This window comes from Ranitomeya variabilis, chromosome 6 (genome assembly GCF_051348905.1).
Source record: "Ranitomeya variabilis isolate aRanVar5 chromosome 6, aRanVar5.hap1, whole genome shotgun sequence".
Taxonomy (NCBI): Eukaryota; Metazoa; Chordata; class Amphibia; order Anura; family Dendrobatidae; genus Ranitomeya; species Ranitomeya variabilis.
The window spans coordinates 335,989,968-336,006,094 of NC_135237.1; the positions used below are offsets into that span (position 1 = coordinate 335,989,968).

At 44.9% G+C, this 16,127-nt stretch overlaps 1 protein-coding gene across 1 annotated transcript in view; it reads left to right on the forward strand.

Annotated features, from left to right (window-relative positions):
- LOC143783273 (uncharacterized) overlaps positions 1–16,127 on the forward strand; it is a 143,779-nt gene that overhangs the window by 116,641 nt on the left and 11,011 nt on the right. Inside the window, exons 21-24 of the mRNA XM_077271685.1 lie at positions 1,818–1,889; positions 3,204–3,239; positions 11,352–11,396; positions 11,492–11,524. Coding sequence (XP_077127800.1) covers positions 1,818–1,889; positions 3,204–3,239; positions 11,352–11,396; positions 11,492–11,524 — 186 coding nt within the window. The remainder of the gene's footprint in view (positions 1–1,817; positions 1,890–3,203; positions 3,240–11,351; positions 11,397–11,491; positions 11,525–16,127) is intronic.

Here is a 16,127-nt window from a genome sequence, read left to right on the forward strand (position 1 = left end):
GTCAGCTGACATCAAGCCCAGCGGTTAGCAATGGAAAGGAGTCTATAAACCCATAGTAAGTTTAGAAATAAACACACAGCAAGAATAAAGTCCTATATTTGAAATAAAACAAAACACCCTCTTTTACACATTTATTTAAAAATAAAAAGCAAAGTAATACTCACCATTATGCCTAATCCACTGAAGCCCTTGACTCAGGTAAAAAAAAAATAATCATGAACAACCATATCCCTCACCTGTCCATACTGCCCCACACCATAATCCATCTCTGCGATATTTGGTTTACAACCTGAACAGTAGCATCATGCGATCATCCCGGCTGAAAACCATAAGACAATGAGCTTCTGTGAGTGCAGATTCAGTGATCAGCGATGATGCCATAGAGGTTACCGCAGGTCAAGCAAGGGCGTGTTCCCAGGCTCACTTCCCTGTTGAGGTCACCGCGAGCACTGTGAGAATTTTCTGCGTGAAAAACCTGACATGTGCGCACCATGATTCAATTGAATGGGTGTGTGTCCTTATTTGCAGCCCTTAAAAATCGGACTGCATACAGACACAAAAAATCAGACATGTGAAGGAGGCCTAAAAAAGAAAAGAAAGCAGCCATTTGTTTCCAATCATATACAACTTCTTTAAAGGGAACCTGTCAGCAGGATTAGGCATAGTAACCGACAGATAGTGTCAGGTCAGCGTCGTTATACTGATTAAAATTATACTTTGGTTGATGTAAGCCATCTTGTGGTTGATGTTTAATTTTTATTTTCAGTTTTGAGTTAATGATATGCTCGTGCTCCGGGGTGGCCTGTGGGGGTCTTCATGTGGTGCTCTAATTAGGTATACATAATGCAGACGGCTGACAGGTCCACTTTAACATATGACACAGACAGAGAGGACTGGCAACAACGCTCTCATCCAGAACATAGCCATGCTCAGCAGAGTGGGCACTCCAGTATATAGGAGAGTCTGGGGAGATAGCTGCGCGCCGATCATTCTTGTAAAGTATATGGAGGGCTTAGAGATGTTTTTCCCCTTCATTTACATTCCTCTCCTTGGCTGCAGTTAGCTATATAAAAAAACCACACAGTTCTGTTCTTACTTTCCTTGGGTCCACTAGCGAGTTTCCACCGCTGTGCCAGGTGTCTGGTATTACCTGCACTTCTGACCTCACCTTGGCAGCGCGGTAGCCAATCACTGAACTCCACGACTCAACGAGGCATTCCTGTGTAGATGGATCGCCCTGTTCAGAGCCGCTGAGCTTACTGATTGGCTGCTGCACTATCAATGTGACATCAGTGCCATAGCCAATGGCAGACATAAGGAAAAGTGGCAGGGACTCATCCATGGACCTGGGAAAGGTGAAAATAGATTTTTTTTTTTTAATTGCAAACTGCAGCCAGTGTAAAAAAAAATATTGAAAGGTAACAACCTATTTTAATCTGATGACAGGCAGAAAGAAATCTACTGACATGTAGAAAGCTGTCCGTTAGGGTAGAATTAGCCTCCCACCCATGAACAACAAGGTCTCAAGATGACATTTATTACAATGTAATTTTAAGACATGCACAGCCACTTAAATGCTTGCATATTATTTGATATTATGTCATGGAAATATTTTTTAGTTTAATTTTTTTGAAGGCTTCAAAAATCAAGAAATTAGCAAACTTATAAATGTAATTAATGACCTTAAACAAAATAATATATGAGAAACCCAAAGCTGGTTATGAGCAATATAAAAACTGCTTTTGTTTGCATGGTTTGATTTCCATAAGGATTTTATTGGAATACCCTGTAAAAGCAACCATCATTTATCTTTCCAGGGTCAAAGAGGAGACCCAGGCTTGCCTGGATTAGAAGGTTCAGTGGGAAATCCAGGGCCAAAAGGATGTAAAGTAAGTTGTGATATAGTTGGGTACATAGTATGGGAATTTACATTTATATGTTTTTACTGTAACTTACATGGAACCTGTCATCAGACCACGGCTCGCATGAATCAGAGACTACTGGTATATGTTTCTGTGAAGTGCTATGGTTTTTCAGAGAAAGTTCACTTTAAAGATCTGGCCAGGGATCATAGCCAGAGACGAGACCGTTCTGCACCCCTCACCCACACCCAACCCCCCCGACCCGCTTTTTCCAGCATTCTCATGGAGAGAGACTTGGCAGTCACATTCGGTAGAGTTGGGAGGAGCCCACTGAGGATCGGTATCAGACTATTCTCATCTCTGGCAATGGTCCCCAGCCGAATCTTCAAGGTATTTTCTCTCTAAAACACAGGAGCCTTTCTGAGAAGTATACACCTGGCTGCACTCATGTGGCCCGGATCTGATTCATGCTGCCCGCGGTTTGGGAAGCATGAATTACATGACAGGTTCCCTTTAAAGCTTCATCTATATTTTTAACAGTTGCTAATAAAAAGTTTGCATTTTGTTACATATTGGCTGAGCACAGATAAATTGGAAACGTTTCCTATATTATGGCAGAATACGTGAATACTTCACTTTCTAGAATGCAAATTACCAGAGACAAGCTGGGGCGTAACTTGTAGGGTGTCAAGCGAGAAGTTACATTTGGGGCCTTGAGTTTCATGGAGTCCAAAGACCATTTTGCCGCACAAGAGAACACCAGTATTATAGATGGTGCAAGGTAGCTGGAGACCTGTTATACATTTTGAGTCCCAAGAGCTTCAAGTTCCACCTCTGTGTACAAGCAGTGACCAAGCAAGGTGTACTACATCAGTAAAGTTCAGCACCCTACCCTAACAAGATGTTATCACATATTGTACCCCAGGATCTGTTCAACAGAAATAAAGCACATTACCTAATTTTATGGTGTAGATCAGAGGTGTCAAACTGCATTCCTCGAGGGCCGCCAACAGGTCATGTTTTCAGGATTTCCTTAGCATTCCACAAGGTGCTGGAATCATTCTGTGCAGGTGATTAAATTATCACCTGTGCAATACAAGGAAATCCTGAAAACATGACCTGTTGGCGGCCCTCGAGGAATGCAGTTTGACACTTCTGGGGTAGATGATATGGCTATATTAATTATAAGGCTATAGATGTAATCATGATGTTGAAATAAATAGATTAAGAAAAATCATATTAATAAATAATGTAAAAATGTGTTTTTTGTATCCTTTTATGTTCAGCTTACGAAAAAAATGTATGTATCAAAAAATAAAGCTTGAATAAACTGTCTTACAGGGTGAGAATGGAGATGATGGAGTGAAAGGGGATCAGGTAACTTATTTCTAACCCACTACACTAAATTACAGTACTTATTGCCATTTCACACATGAAAGGGAAGATATTGCTTATTTAGCCCTAGATATGTTTAAAGTAGCTGCAAATGTGAAATACCAAAATAAATATTACTGAAACCTTTTTTCCCTGAGCAGCTTCAGATCCTCCTGATCTTTATTTAAAGTAGTCGGCATGTGACCGCTGCAGCTAATCAGTGTCCGCAGCAAATACATGCCCTATTACTGGTTTTATGGCTCCAGTAGAGGTGTGTGGTGAGTGGTCTTTATTTTGTTATATTATCACATCTGCTGCAATTTTTTTCTTCCTAAGGTTAGATAATACCTTAATACTTACCGGTAATACTCAAATGGGTTAATCAGTTGCAGCAAAAAACTGTCCAAAAATAGCTGGCTAGTCAATAAAAATAGGGGTCTTTTTTCAATGTCAATAGAAGAAATGTCAGGAGTCCATAATCTTTTTGAAGCTTAAGAAGCTTGTGCTGGTTCTTATGCTTGTAATTATCAGCATTCTACAGGTCAGAGTAAATGCTGGTAATGTATTTATATCAGTATGTTAAGCTGTAGACATGTTTTTTTCTATAATTGTAATGATTCGTTATGTTTTTCCAATGTGTCCTTAAACAATGATGGCAGTCAGTGGTTTTGTGATAAATTGTCCAGAAAAAAGATTGTTGGCAGATCCCATCCTATATGTGACACTCAACCTATAACAGTAACATAGAAGTGATAGTCTTTCCATAGAAATTCATGGCAGATATTGAGATAGCCAAGACAGTGGCTTCTCATGACTTCACCTCTTCTCAAGTGGCACAAATACCCGAGAGATAGACGTCCCATGGGTGCATAGTGCATATAAAAACTATTTTTATTATGGTTGCTTATATAGCTCTGACATACTGTATTTCACAGCAATTTACAGATATTATCATCACTATCACTGTCACAATCTAAAGCCCCTATCTGTTAGGGCTAGCGGAACGCACCAAATAATTAGAGAAAAGGAATAAGGTGCGTTCACAGCCCGGGGTCCACCGTGCAGAGATGGAACCTGCTGCTAAGCAATGACGGACTATATGGCGGTACAATGAGAATACACACACGGGTTAGCTTCACCCTGTGTGAAAGAAGCTAACCCTGTTGCGTCACAGGGCCGCAGTACCGCACGTAACGGAAATAATAATAAAGTAGCACGAGAGTGCATGCGGTGCCGCACTGACGGACGCCACTAACCACCCAGACTTGGCTTTGGAAAGCGCGGTGATAGCGCACGGCGCCGCACTGGCGGTCACAGCAATAGACGCTGTTTGTGTACTAGTGTTGGTTGGTAAAGTCGGGCGCTAGATTACAATCATCCTCCTTACGCGAGCATTCGAACACAAGGGAGGGGATGATTAAAGAGCGACTTACACTTACAACACACACACATAAACAAGTGGATACTAGCGCATGGCCGTGTGGCCATGCGAACCTTTTATAGCTGTAGCAAGTTCAGGACCTTCCTAGAGGACCAATGAGAACTGCTACAGTAACTGAGCAACTTCAAGACCTTCCTGGAGGACCAATAGGAGTTACTGCAGTACCTGAGCATGTGACCCCAGACCTCCACTGAGAGGTCTTCCTTTGGGCATGCTCAGAAGGGGAAAAGCAGGACTTAGTCCCAGAGACGTCTGATCAGTACAGGCTACAATGGCAGAGCCTGGAAAGGCAGCAGTAACCCTTTGCACAGAGCCAGAATGAGCGAGACGCTGGGACCGACGTCTCCGCTGAGCAGGCTCCACTGTGGCTGATGCAGAATGAGAGAAAGCAGCAGACAAGGTTCGAGATTCCCTCTGTGCAGCGGCGGGAACTTGACTCCTAACTTTAGCCCTCCTCCTAGGGTCCCCCCTCCTTGGGCCTCGCTACACTCAAAGGCTGCAATGAGCAGCGGAGCCCGAATGTGCTCTACAGGTTCTCAGGTTCTGTCCTCAGGACCGTGGCCCTTCCAGTCCACCAGATAGTATTTTTTGCCACGTACTACCTTGCACCTCACGATAGCATTCACCTCGTACTTATCCGTGGACGAAACCGATGTCCCGGGAGATGACTCAGAAAACCGGGACATATAGACGGGCTTTAAGAGGGAGACGTGGAAGGTGTCGTGATACCAAGGCGCGGAGGAATAGCCAAACGGTAGACCACAGGGTTAACCTGTTCCAGAACCTTGAAAGGACCAATGGAGCGAGGCGCAAACTTAGTGGACTCAACTCGCAGCCTGATGTTACAGGCAGAGAGCCATACTAAGTCGCCAGGAGCGAAGGTCGGAGCTGGGCGCCGGTGAGCATCGGCAGAAACCCTCATTCTCTCCTTGGAAGCCCGAATGGCATCCTGTGTGCGGTCCCAAATGTCACGTGCCTCCACTGCCCAGTCTGCCACCCTGGAATCAGTGGATGACACGGGCATGGGCACAGGGACACGAGGATGCTGGCCATAATTAAGGAGAAAAGGAATCTGCCCAGTGGAATCGGCTACAGCGTTGTTCAGAGCAAATTCTGCCCAAGGTAGCAAAGATGCCCAGTCATCCTGCCTAGCAGAGACAAAATGCCGCAAATATGTCACCAGAGTCTGGTTGGCCCTCTCTACCAACCCATTCGTCTCGGGATGATATGCAGAGGAGAGATTTAGTTCTATGCTGAGTAAACGACAGAGCTCTCTTCAAAACTGAGACGCGAATTGGGGACCCCGGTCACTGACAATTTTATTAGGCATGCCATGTAAACGGAAAATATGTTTAATGAACAATGCCGCCAAGGCCCGTGCAGAAGGTAACCGTGGAAGCAGCACCAAGTGCACCATCTTAGAGAAATGATCGGTGACAACCCAGATAACGGTGCAGTTACGAGACTTGGTTAAGCCCACCACGAAGTCCATCCCGACCATCTCCCAGGGCCTGTCTGCCACCGGCAGGGGTTAAAGTTGCCCAGCAGGCCATTGCAGAGGAGATCGATTCTTGGCGCAGGAGACACACGCCCGAATATAGTCCCCAACATCACGGGCCATATGCGGCCACCAGTACGTCCTCGCCAAAAGCTCAGATGTTCTCTTGGTCTCAAAATGTCCACCCACCCTGGACGAGTGAGCCCAAGAGAGAACCTCTGGTCACAAATTAGATGGAACAAAAGTCTTGCCTGGGGGCACAGACTCTAGTGAAACCGGAGCCACAGTTCTCAGACTCTCAGAAGGGACAATAAGCCGAGGCTCCTCCTCCTCAGATGACACTACAGAGCGAGAGAGAGCGTCGGCATGAATGTTCTTCTCCCCGGAGAGAAAATGGAGAGTAAAATGGAACCGGGAGAAGAACAGGGACCATCTAGCCTGGCGAGAATTCAGCCGCTGGGCCATCTGTGAGTACACCAAGTTCTTGTGGTCTGTGAACACTTGGAAGGGAAAGCGAGCTCCCTCCAAGAGGTGTCTCCACTCTGAGAAAGCCAACTTCATGGCTAGCAACTCTCTGTCCCCGATGGAATAATTCCTCTCCACTGGTGAAAAGGTCTTGGAGAAGAAGAAGCAAGGATACTTCCGACCTTGAGCATCCTTTTGGAAGAGTACTGCTCCAGCACCAATGGATTAGGCATCCACCTCCATAATAAATGGCTTATCTACATCGGGGCGATGCAGGATGGGAGTGCTAGTGAAGTGTGACTTAATCGAGAGAAAGGCCTTGGAGACCTCCTCCGACCACAACTTGGGATTTGCTCCCTTCTTGGTGAGGGCAACCAAGGGAGCTACCAAATTTGAGAAGTGTGGAATGAATTGGCGATAGTAATTAATGAACCCCATAAAGCGCTGTATTGCTTTGAGAGAATGGGGTTCTTGCCAGTCCATCACAGCCTGTAGCTTGGCAGGATCCATAGTCAATCCCTGGGCAGAGATGATATAGCCAAGGAAAGGCAAGGACTTCTGCTCAAACACACACTTCTCCAACTTGGTGTAGAGGAAGTTTGCCCGTAAGAGGTCGAAGACTTTGCGAACATCTCTCCGATGGGAGTCAATATCTGGAGAGTAGATGAGAATATCATCCAGATAGACTACGACCGAGTTGGTGAGCATCTCCCGGAAGATGTCGTTCACAAAGTCTTGGAAAATGGCTGGGGCATTGCAGAGCCCGAAGGGCATCACCAGATATTCATAGTGCCCATCCCTGGTGTTAAAAGCCATCTTCCATTCGTCCCCCTCACGGATGCGAATCAGGTTGTAAGCACCCCACAGATCTAACTTAGTAAATACCCTTGCTCCCCGTAGCCTATCAAAAAGCTCAGATATCAGGGGTAGTGGGTATTTATTCTTAACGGTGATGGCGTTAAGACCCCTGTAGTCTATGCATGGACGTAGTTCTCTATTCTTCTTCTGCATGAAGAAGAACTCAGCCCCTGCAGGTGACACTGACTTCCTAATGAATCCTCTTGCCAGATTCTCTTGAATGTACTGGGACACTGCCTCCGTCTCCGGGAGACACAACGGATAGACTCGACCCCGGGGAGGCTCAGCACCAGGCAAGAGGTCAATAGGACAGTCATAGGGGCGGTGAGGTGGAAGGGTCTCTGCAGCCCTTTTGGAGAACATGTACACATAGGACCAATAGTGCTTGGGGAGAGAGGAAAGATCTGCGGGTACCTCTTTAGAAGCAACCTGAACGCCCTCCCTCTGACATCTACCCTCACATGATTTACTCCATCCCAAAATTTTCCCTGTGGACCACTCTATATGAGGAGAATGATAGTGAAACCATGGTATCCCCAACAGGACCTCATCAATCCCCTCAGGAATGACAAATAGGGAGATAATCTCCTGATGTGATGGAGACATAGAAAGAGTGAATGGAATGTTCTGATGTGTAATCTGTGAGGGTAGTGTCGACCCATTTACTGTACCACTCGAGCGGTTACAGGTTTGGCAAGCATCACCAGGGATATTGCGTGACGCTGGGCGAAAGCAGATGACATGAAATTGCCTTCCGCCCCGGAGTCCAGGCAAAGCTCTACCATAAGAGTGGATGAGCCTATGGTAATTGTCCCCTTGAAGGACAATTTAGAGGAAAACGTCTCTGTGTCTAGTGTACCTCCTCCAACTACCACTAGACGCCGACGTTCCCCCGACCGCTGAGAATACTTGGAGGCAAGATATCCTGACTGCTGGCAAACATGACAGACCATAAGTGCACGAGCGGACCGGGACTTAGATCCCACACGCAACGCCTCTACGGCCTCATGTGACTCGGACGCCTAGACCGGAGATTCCAGAGGTTTGGCGAAGGTGGGAGCCAGCTGAAACCTTTGCCTACACTGGGCTCACTCCAGCCTTCGCTCATGAAAACGAAGGTCGATGCGGGTTGACATAGCTATGAGCTCCTCCAGTGTAGCAGGAATCTCCCTAGTGGCAAAAGCGTCCTTCACATGGTCAGCCAGCCCTCTCCAAAATACCGGGATAAGGGCTTTATCTGACCATTCCAGCTCAGACGCTAATGTCCAGAAGTGGACGGCAAAATGGCTGACCATGGACGAACCCTGAGTCAATGCCAGCAGTTGGAGCGCCGTATCATGGGTGACGTGGGGTCCTAAAAAGACCTGTTTCAGAGTGCTCAAAAACCGAGGAGCACTCTGCACCACATGATCGTCGCGCTCCCACAGCGGCGTAGCCCACTCCAATGCCCTGTCCGACAGCAGACAAATTATGAATCCCACCTTTGCCTCCCCTGTGGGAAAACATGCAGCCAGGAGTTTGAGGTGTATACCGCACTGGCTCACGAAACCCCTACAGGATTTACTGTCACCAGAGTATTTCTCTGGCAGAGGGAGGTGAGATAAGGTCGGAACAGAGATGGCAGTGGGTAAAGCTGCCGAAACCACGCTAACAGCCTGAACAGCTATTGCGGTAACATCCACCGCTGAGGTTGCAAAACCTGCCCTCCAGCAGCAGGATGTACCCCTGCAATCGCTGTTCGTCATTACTTAGCCAGACCCTGGCGCTAGTATAATGTCAGGGCTAGCGGAACGCACCAAATAATTAGAGAAAAGTAATAAGGTGTGTTCGCAGCCCGGGGTCCACCGTGCAGAGATGGAACCTGCTGCTAAGCAATGATGGACTATATGGCGGTACAATGAGAATACATACACTGGTTAGTTTCACCCTGTGTGAAAGAAGCTAACCCTGTTGCGTCACAGGGCCACAGTACCGCACGTAACGGAAATAATAATAAAGTAGCACAAGAGTGCATGCGGTGCCGCACTGACGGACGCCACTAACCACCCAGACTTGGGTTTGGAAAGCATGGTGATATCGCATGGTACCGTACTGGCGGTCTCAGCAATACATGCTGTTTGGTAAAGTCGGGCGCTAGATTACAATCATCCTCCTTACGTGAGCATTCAAACACAAGGGAGGGGATGATTAAAGAGCGACTTTCACTCACAACACACACACATAAACAAGTGTATACTAGCGCATGGCCGTGCGGCCATGAGAACCTTCTATAGCTGCAGCAAGTTCAGGACCTTCCTAGAGCACCAATGAGAACTGCTACAGTAACTGAGCAACTTCAGGACCTTCCTGGAGGACCAATAGGAGCTACTGCAGTACCTGAGCATGTGACCCCAGACCTCCACTGAGAGGTCTTCCTTTGGGCATGCTCAGAAGGGGAAAAGCAGGACTTAGTCCCAGTGAGGTCTGCTCGCCGCTGATCAGTACAGGCTACAATAGCAGACCCTGGAAAGGCAGCAGTAACCCTTTACACAGAACCAGACTGAGCGAGACGCTGGGACCGACGTCTCCGCTGAGCAGCCTCCACTGCGGCTGATCCAGAATGAGAGCCCACAGCCGACAAGGTTTGAGATTCCCCCTGTGGAGTGGCGGGAACTCGACTCCTCACAACTATCAATATGTATTTGGAGTGTGCAAGGAACCCCACACAAACTCGGGGAGAACATACAAACTCCTTGCAGATGTTGTCCTTGGTGGCATTTGAATTCAGAATTACAGGGCTGGAAAGTAACTGGGAGTTGCTGAGAGTTCAGCAATCTGTGTGCCGAACTCTTAGCTGTAAATGCTCCAGAACTCCTAGCTGTCTTACAATGTCTTATCTTATTGTCACTGTAGGCTAGATTGTGATTGTCACTATATGCTAGATTCAGTTAAAACATCACATGACTCTGGAGACTGTCAATCAAGAGAAGGAAGGGGGTTGGGCAAGGGTTTATAGTTGAGACCCCATGTGACACTAGCCACTTCTCACGGACAAGCCGTGAGGCAGGGTAATGTGACGCTAGTCTCTACTCACATAGAAGCCATAAGGCACTGTAGTCAAACGTTCAGGGGTCAGATTCTAAGTAAGAGAGCACATAGTAAACTAAAGAGGCATGACAAAGGCGAAGTCAAAATTCCAAGAAGATAGCGGATCACAAAAGGGGCTAGGCAAATGATGGTTAGAGCGAGGTCCAAGGTCAGGCCTTTATAGATCAAGAAACAAAGCACAGAAATACAAGGCAAACCACCGAGCAAATGCTACGTCTGGAAGAGTTCTGGTACTGACAGCTTAGCTAAGTACCTGGGTAATCACCACTTAGAACAGAGAACACCTAAAGGAAGCTCAGAACCTCCCAGTCTCAGATTGGATGGCTGAGCTGTCAATGAAAATACTGAGAGCTCAGCATGCCCCTGAGCTAGAATCATGAAAGCCCAGATCACTTTCTAGGTTAATGAATGCCCAACAGACACTCAAATTAGCATGTAGCACAAGGGTCACTAAATTTTCATTTTCTCTTTTATGCTAGCAATCAGTTTAACAAAATGGAGATATTTAAACTTAACCTTTTGCCCTGGGAGGTGATGCATTTTGAGGGTGTCAAAACTACTGAAATACTTATTTAAATTTTGCTACAGCCATTCCTTCCTTATTGTTATTTAATAATACTAATAATACTATTATACCAATAATATTGGAAAACTATTATGTTGGATTGCTACACATTTATAAACGATCAAGGTTTAGAACAATTTACACCCTGACATTTTATATCTGATTGAGTATTTAATTACAACTATTATCCATTTGCTGCAGGGGGAGAAGGGAGAAGCTGGTCAACCTGGACTTCCTGGAATAAGGGTAGCCACAAAGCTTGTTCATTGCTTCTATATGTAGAACATATAAAAATACTTTTAATGATTCTAATTGTTTTTCAATTTGCTTCCAAAATTTAGGGTCTGGAAGGAGGTAAAGGACCAAAAGGAGAGGTACTGTAAGAAATTTCCAAAAGCACCTATTAGTTTCATTACTCTTTCATCCCTAAATTAAGAAGCCTAGTGTATTTTACCATCAATCTAAGGCTGGTTTTGAACATACAATTTTCACGTGACCTGAGAACAGATCATGATGTCTGAACCGACCACAGTTCTCCTGACCCAAACTTAACAGCCTCACATACGCCCAAGTTAGGGTGACCAGAGCCACAGACTGCCTGGACATTAGGGTCTGTACTCGGACTGTGAATCTCAGATTTTGGAAAGCGACCCTAGTTCTGATAATGGAAGGAATATTTCAAAGCATTAATATGGACATAAGTGAGCAATATGCTGTGATTAACCCCTTTACTCCCTAGCCTGCTTCCTGGCCAGGCTATTTTTTTTCAATTTTGGCCAGTATCTCTTTAATAAGTCTGAAACGCTTCAATGTGTCCCAGTGATTCTGAGACAGTTTTTTCGTGACATGTTGTACTTTATTAAGCAAAAAGATTATCCCGAAAGGTACCAAACAGATATTAAACAGGTTTAAACTCAAAAAAGTCAAATTAACACAAAACCTCACTTAGCGTAATTAAAGCACAAGAAGGTCAGAGAGTATATTAAACCGTAAAATCAAATGTATTAAATCTTTTAAAAAGTCTTATTCCAAATCAGAGTATCACTAACCAAGCAGAAAAATTTAAGGGGATAATCAACATGAGTATAGCCAAAGGCACAGAAAAAAATTAACTAATTAAATAATATATATCAAAACACAATTCATTTAAAATTTGTGCAAGGTCAAAGCAGCACTTGAAGGGCGTGGGATAAGCACCAAACAAATGATATAAAAAAAATCCTAGTTTGATATACTCGCTGGCCTTCTTGTGCTTTAATTTCTAAGTTGTACTTTATGTCAGTGCTAAATTTTGATCTATATAATTTGTATTTATTTATAAAAATGTTGAAATTAGAAAATTTTGCAATTTTCAAACTTTGAGTTTTTATGCCCTTAAACTAGATAGTTATATCACACAAAATAGTTAATAAATAACATTTACCACATGTCTACTTTACATCAGCATCTTTTTTGAAAGATATTTTTTTTATTAGGAAGTTAGAAGGGTTAAAAGTTTATGAGCAAATTCTCATTTTTTCAACAAAATTTACAAAAACAATTTTTTTAGGGACCACATCACATTTGAAGTGACTTTGAGGGGTGTGTGACCAAAAATACTCAAAAGTGACACCATTTAATAAACTACACCCCTCAAAGTGCTCAAAACCACATTCATGAAGTTTATTATCCCTTTATGATCTTCACCGGAATTAAAGCAATATGGAAGGAAAAAATGAAAATGTTTGCTTTTTCCTACAAAAATATTGCTTTAGCCCCAAATTTTGAATTTTCACAAGTGTAAGAGGAAAAAAATGGACCAGAAAATTTGGTGTGTGATTTCTACTGAGTACACACCAAATATCGAAAACTACTGTTTGGGCACACGGCTGAGCTGGGAAGGGAAGGAGCACCAATTGAATTCTGTAGCACAATTTTGGCTGGAATAGATAGCAGATGCCATGTCACATTTGAAGAGTCCTTGACATGCCAAAACAGCAGAAAACCCCCACACGTGACCTCATTTTGGAAACTATACTTCTTGAGGAATTTATCTTTGAGTGTAGTGAGTATTTTTAACCTTCAAGCGATAGACAGAATTGTATAACATTGGGCTAAGTCAATGGAAAATTGCCAATTTTCAAAATCAATAATAGGTGAAAATAGACCATACAATTTGTTATGCAATTTCTCGAGTAAGCTAATACCCCATGTGGTCAAAAATAACTTTTGAGGCACTGTGCAAAGCTCAGAAGAGAACTAGCACCATATTGGAGTTCAGATTTTGCTGAAATGGTTTGAGGGCACCATGTCACATTAGTAGAACCCCTGAGGTGCCAGAACAGCAAAATTCCTGCATAAGTTACCCCATTTTACAAACTGCACTTTTCAATGAATTGATCTAGGGATGCAGTGATTATATTGACACCACATGTGCCTCACAACATTTTATACCATTGGGCAGTGAAGAAAAAATAAGTACATTTTTACCACTAAAATTTTGTTTTACACCCAAGTTTTTAATTTTTATAAGGGCAAATAGGAAAAAATAGACCACATAGTTTGTTGTACAAATTCTCCTGAGTGCGCCAATACCATACATGTAATTGGAAACTACTGGCAAAGTGGAATGAATGATCAGAAGGGAAGGGGCACCATATTATAGTTCAGATATTTCTGTTATGGTTCGCTACTCCCACTGGGAGAGTGCCAGAGCAGCAAAACCACCCCCCATGAGTGACCTCATTTTACAAACTACACCTCTCAATGACTGTTTTACTAACTTTAATACTATTGGGCGGTGAAGGAAAAACAATTACGTGGGCCCCTGCAGGGCGGCTAATCCCTGCAGCTTGGCAGCGAAGCGGCACTGCAGGGATCCGATGCTGTCCTGCTTCCTGTCCACTACCTGGCGCTTCCTGTCTGACACAGCGCGGCTGGATGATGTCATCATTCAGCACTGCTGTTTCAGTAAGAAAGCTGCTGGCGCCGAAGATGCTGCTTCCTGGATGTGCTACGGCTGCGGGGAACGTGCGGATAGGTGAGCGTTGCTATGTCTCTGTTTGTCTGCCTGCTTGAGTGTATGTGGCGCGATGCTGTGTGTGTGTGTGTGTGTGATGCTGTGTGTGTGTATTAGGGATTGGCAATGATGTGGGTGATGGAGAGAGGAGCGATGGGAATGCAATGTTGTTGGTGGTGGAAAGGATGATGGGGTGGTGAGGGAGGAGGCAATGATGGCGGTGATGGAATGGGCAATGATGGGGTGGTGGGGAGAAGGCAATGATGGTTGTGGTGGAAAGGACAATTATGGTGGTGGTGGTGGGGGGAGGCAATGATGGAGGTTTTGGAATGGGCAATGATGGGGTGGTGGGGGAGAAAGCAATAATGGGGTGGTGGAAAGCACAATGATGGTAGTGATGGAAAGGACAATGGTGGTTGTGGTGGAAAGGACAATGATGGTGGTGGTGGTAGGCAATAATGGAGGTGGTGGAATGAGCAAGGATGGGGTAGTGGGGGAGAAAGCAATGATGGGGTGGTGGAAAGCACAATGATGGTAGTAGTGGAAAGGAAAATGGTGGTGAGTGAGGAGGCAATGATGGAGGTGGTGGAATGGGGAAAGATAGGGGTTGTGGGTGAGAAGGCAATGATGGAAGTGGTGATGTGGACAATGATGGAGGTGGAGGGGGTTGCATTATACCCTATGAGGGGAGCTGCATTATACTTTGAGGGGGCTACATTATATTCTGTGGGGAGGCTGCAATATTCTCTCAGGGGGCTACATTATATTCTGGGGAATACATCATACTATATGAGGGGGCTACATTATGCCCTATGAGGGGGCTACAGTCTATTCTATGGGGGCTGCATTATACCTTATGAGGGGGTTGCATTATACCCTATGAGGGTGCTACATTATATTCTACTGGGGGGCTGCAGTATACTGTATGAGGGGGGCTGCATTATATTGTGTGGGGTGCTGCATTATACACTATGAGGGGGCTGCACTATATTCTATGAAGGACTGCATTATATTCCGTGAGGGGTGCTATATTATATTCCACGAGGAGGGCTGCATTATATTCCATGAGGGGGACTGCATTATATTCCATGAGGAGGGCTGCATTATATTCCATGAGGAGGGATGCATTATATTCCATGAGGAGGGCTGCATTATATTCCATGAGGGGGACTGCATTATATTCCATGAGGAGGGCTGCATTATATTCCATGAGGGGGGCTGCATTATATTCTATGAGGGGGGCTGCATTATATTCCATGAGGGGGGCTGCATTATATTCCATGAGTAGGGCTGCATTATATTCCATGGGGGGGCAGCATTATATTCTATGAGGGGGCTACATTATATTCTATGAGGGGGCTACATTATATTTTATGAGGGGGTTACCCCAACCCCTGCTACATATTTAAGACGTGTACTACCTTATATTATACGCTGATATTAGTGCATTTTACCACACAATTGGTGGTCTTGTATTTATTTCTATGTAGCTAAATAGTGGGCCCCAAGAATGATTTTCTCTGGTGGACCGAAGGTGCTCCAGTCCGACGCTATTTCCAATACTGGAGTGATGATAGCACAGGGGCAGATCACTGACAGTCAATGAGTGTGCAGAGGGCAGAGCTGGACATGAGGCCGGGGCGGTGTCAGCGCTGACTGGGAGAATTGTTATGATCCGGTGACCTTGGAGCCGCATGAGACTTTCTCAGGAGTAGGTGGAACCTATACTGACCGCAAACCCTAAACTGTCACCGCAAGTAGAAGTAGCCGTGGGGTGTACCTAACACATCCTAGACACCTCGACACAGCCGGAGGACTAAATACCCCTATAGATGGAAATGGGAATTCTATCTTGCCTCAGAGCAGAACCCCAAAGGATAGGCAGCCCCCCACAAATATTGACTGTGAGTATTAGAGGAAAGACACATGCAGGCAGAAATCAGGATTTAGCAAAAGAGGTAACGCTAGCTAAATAGAAA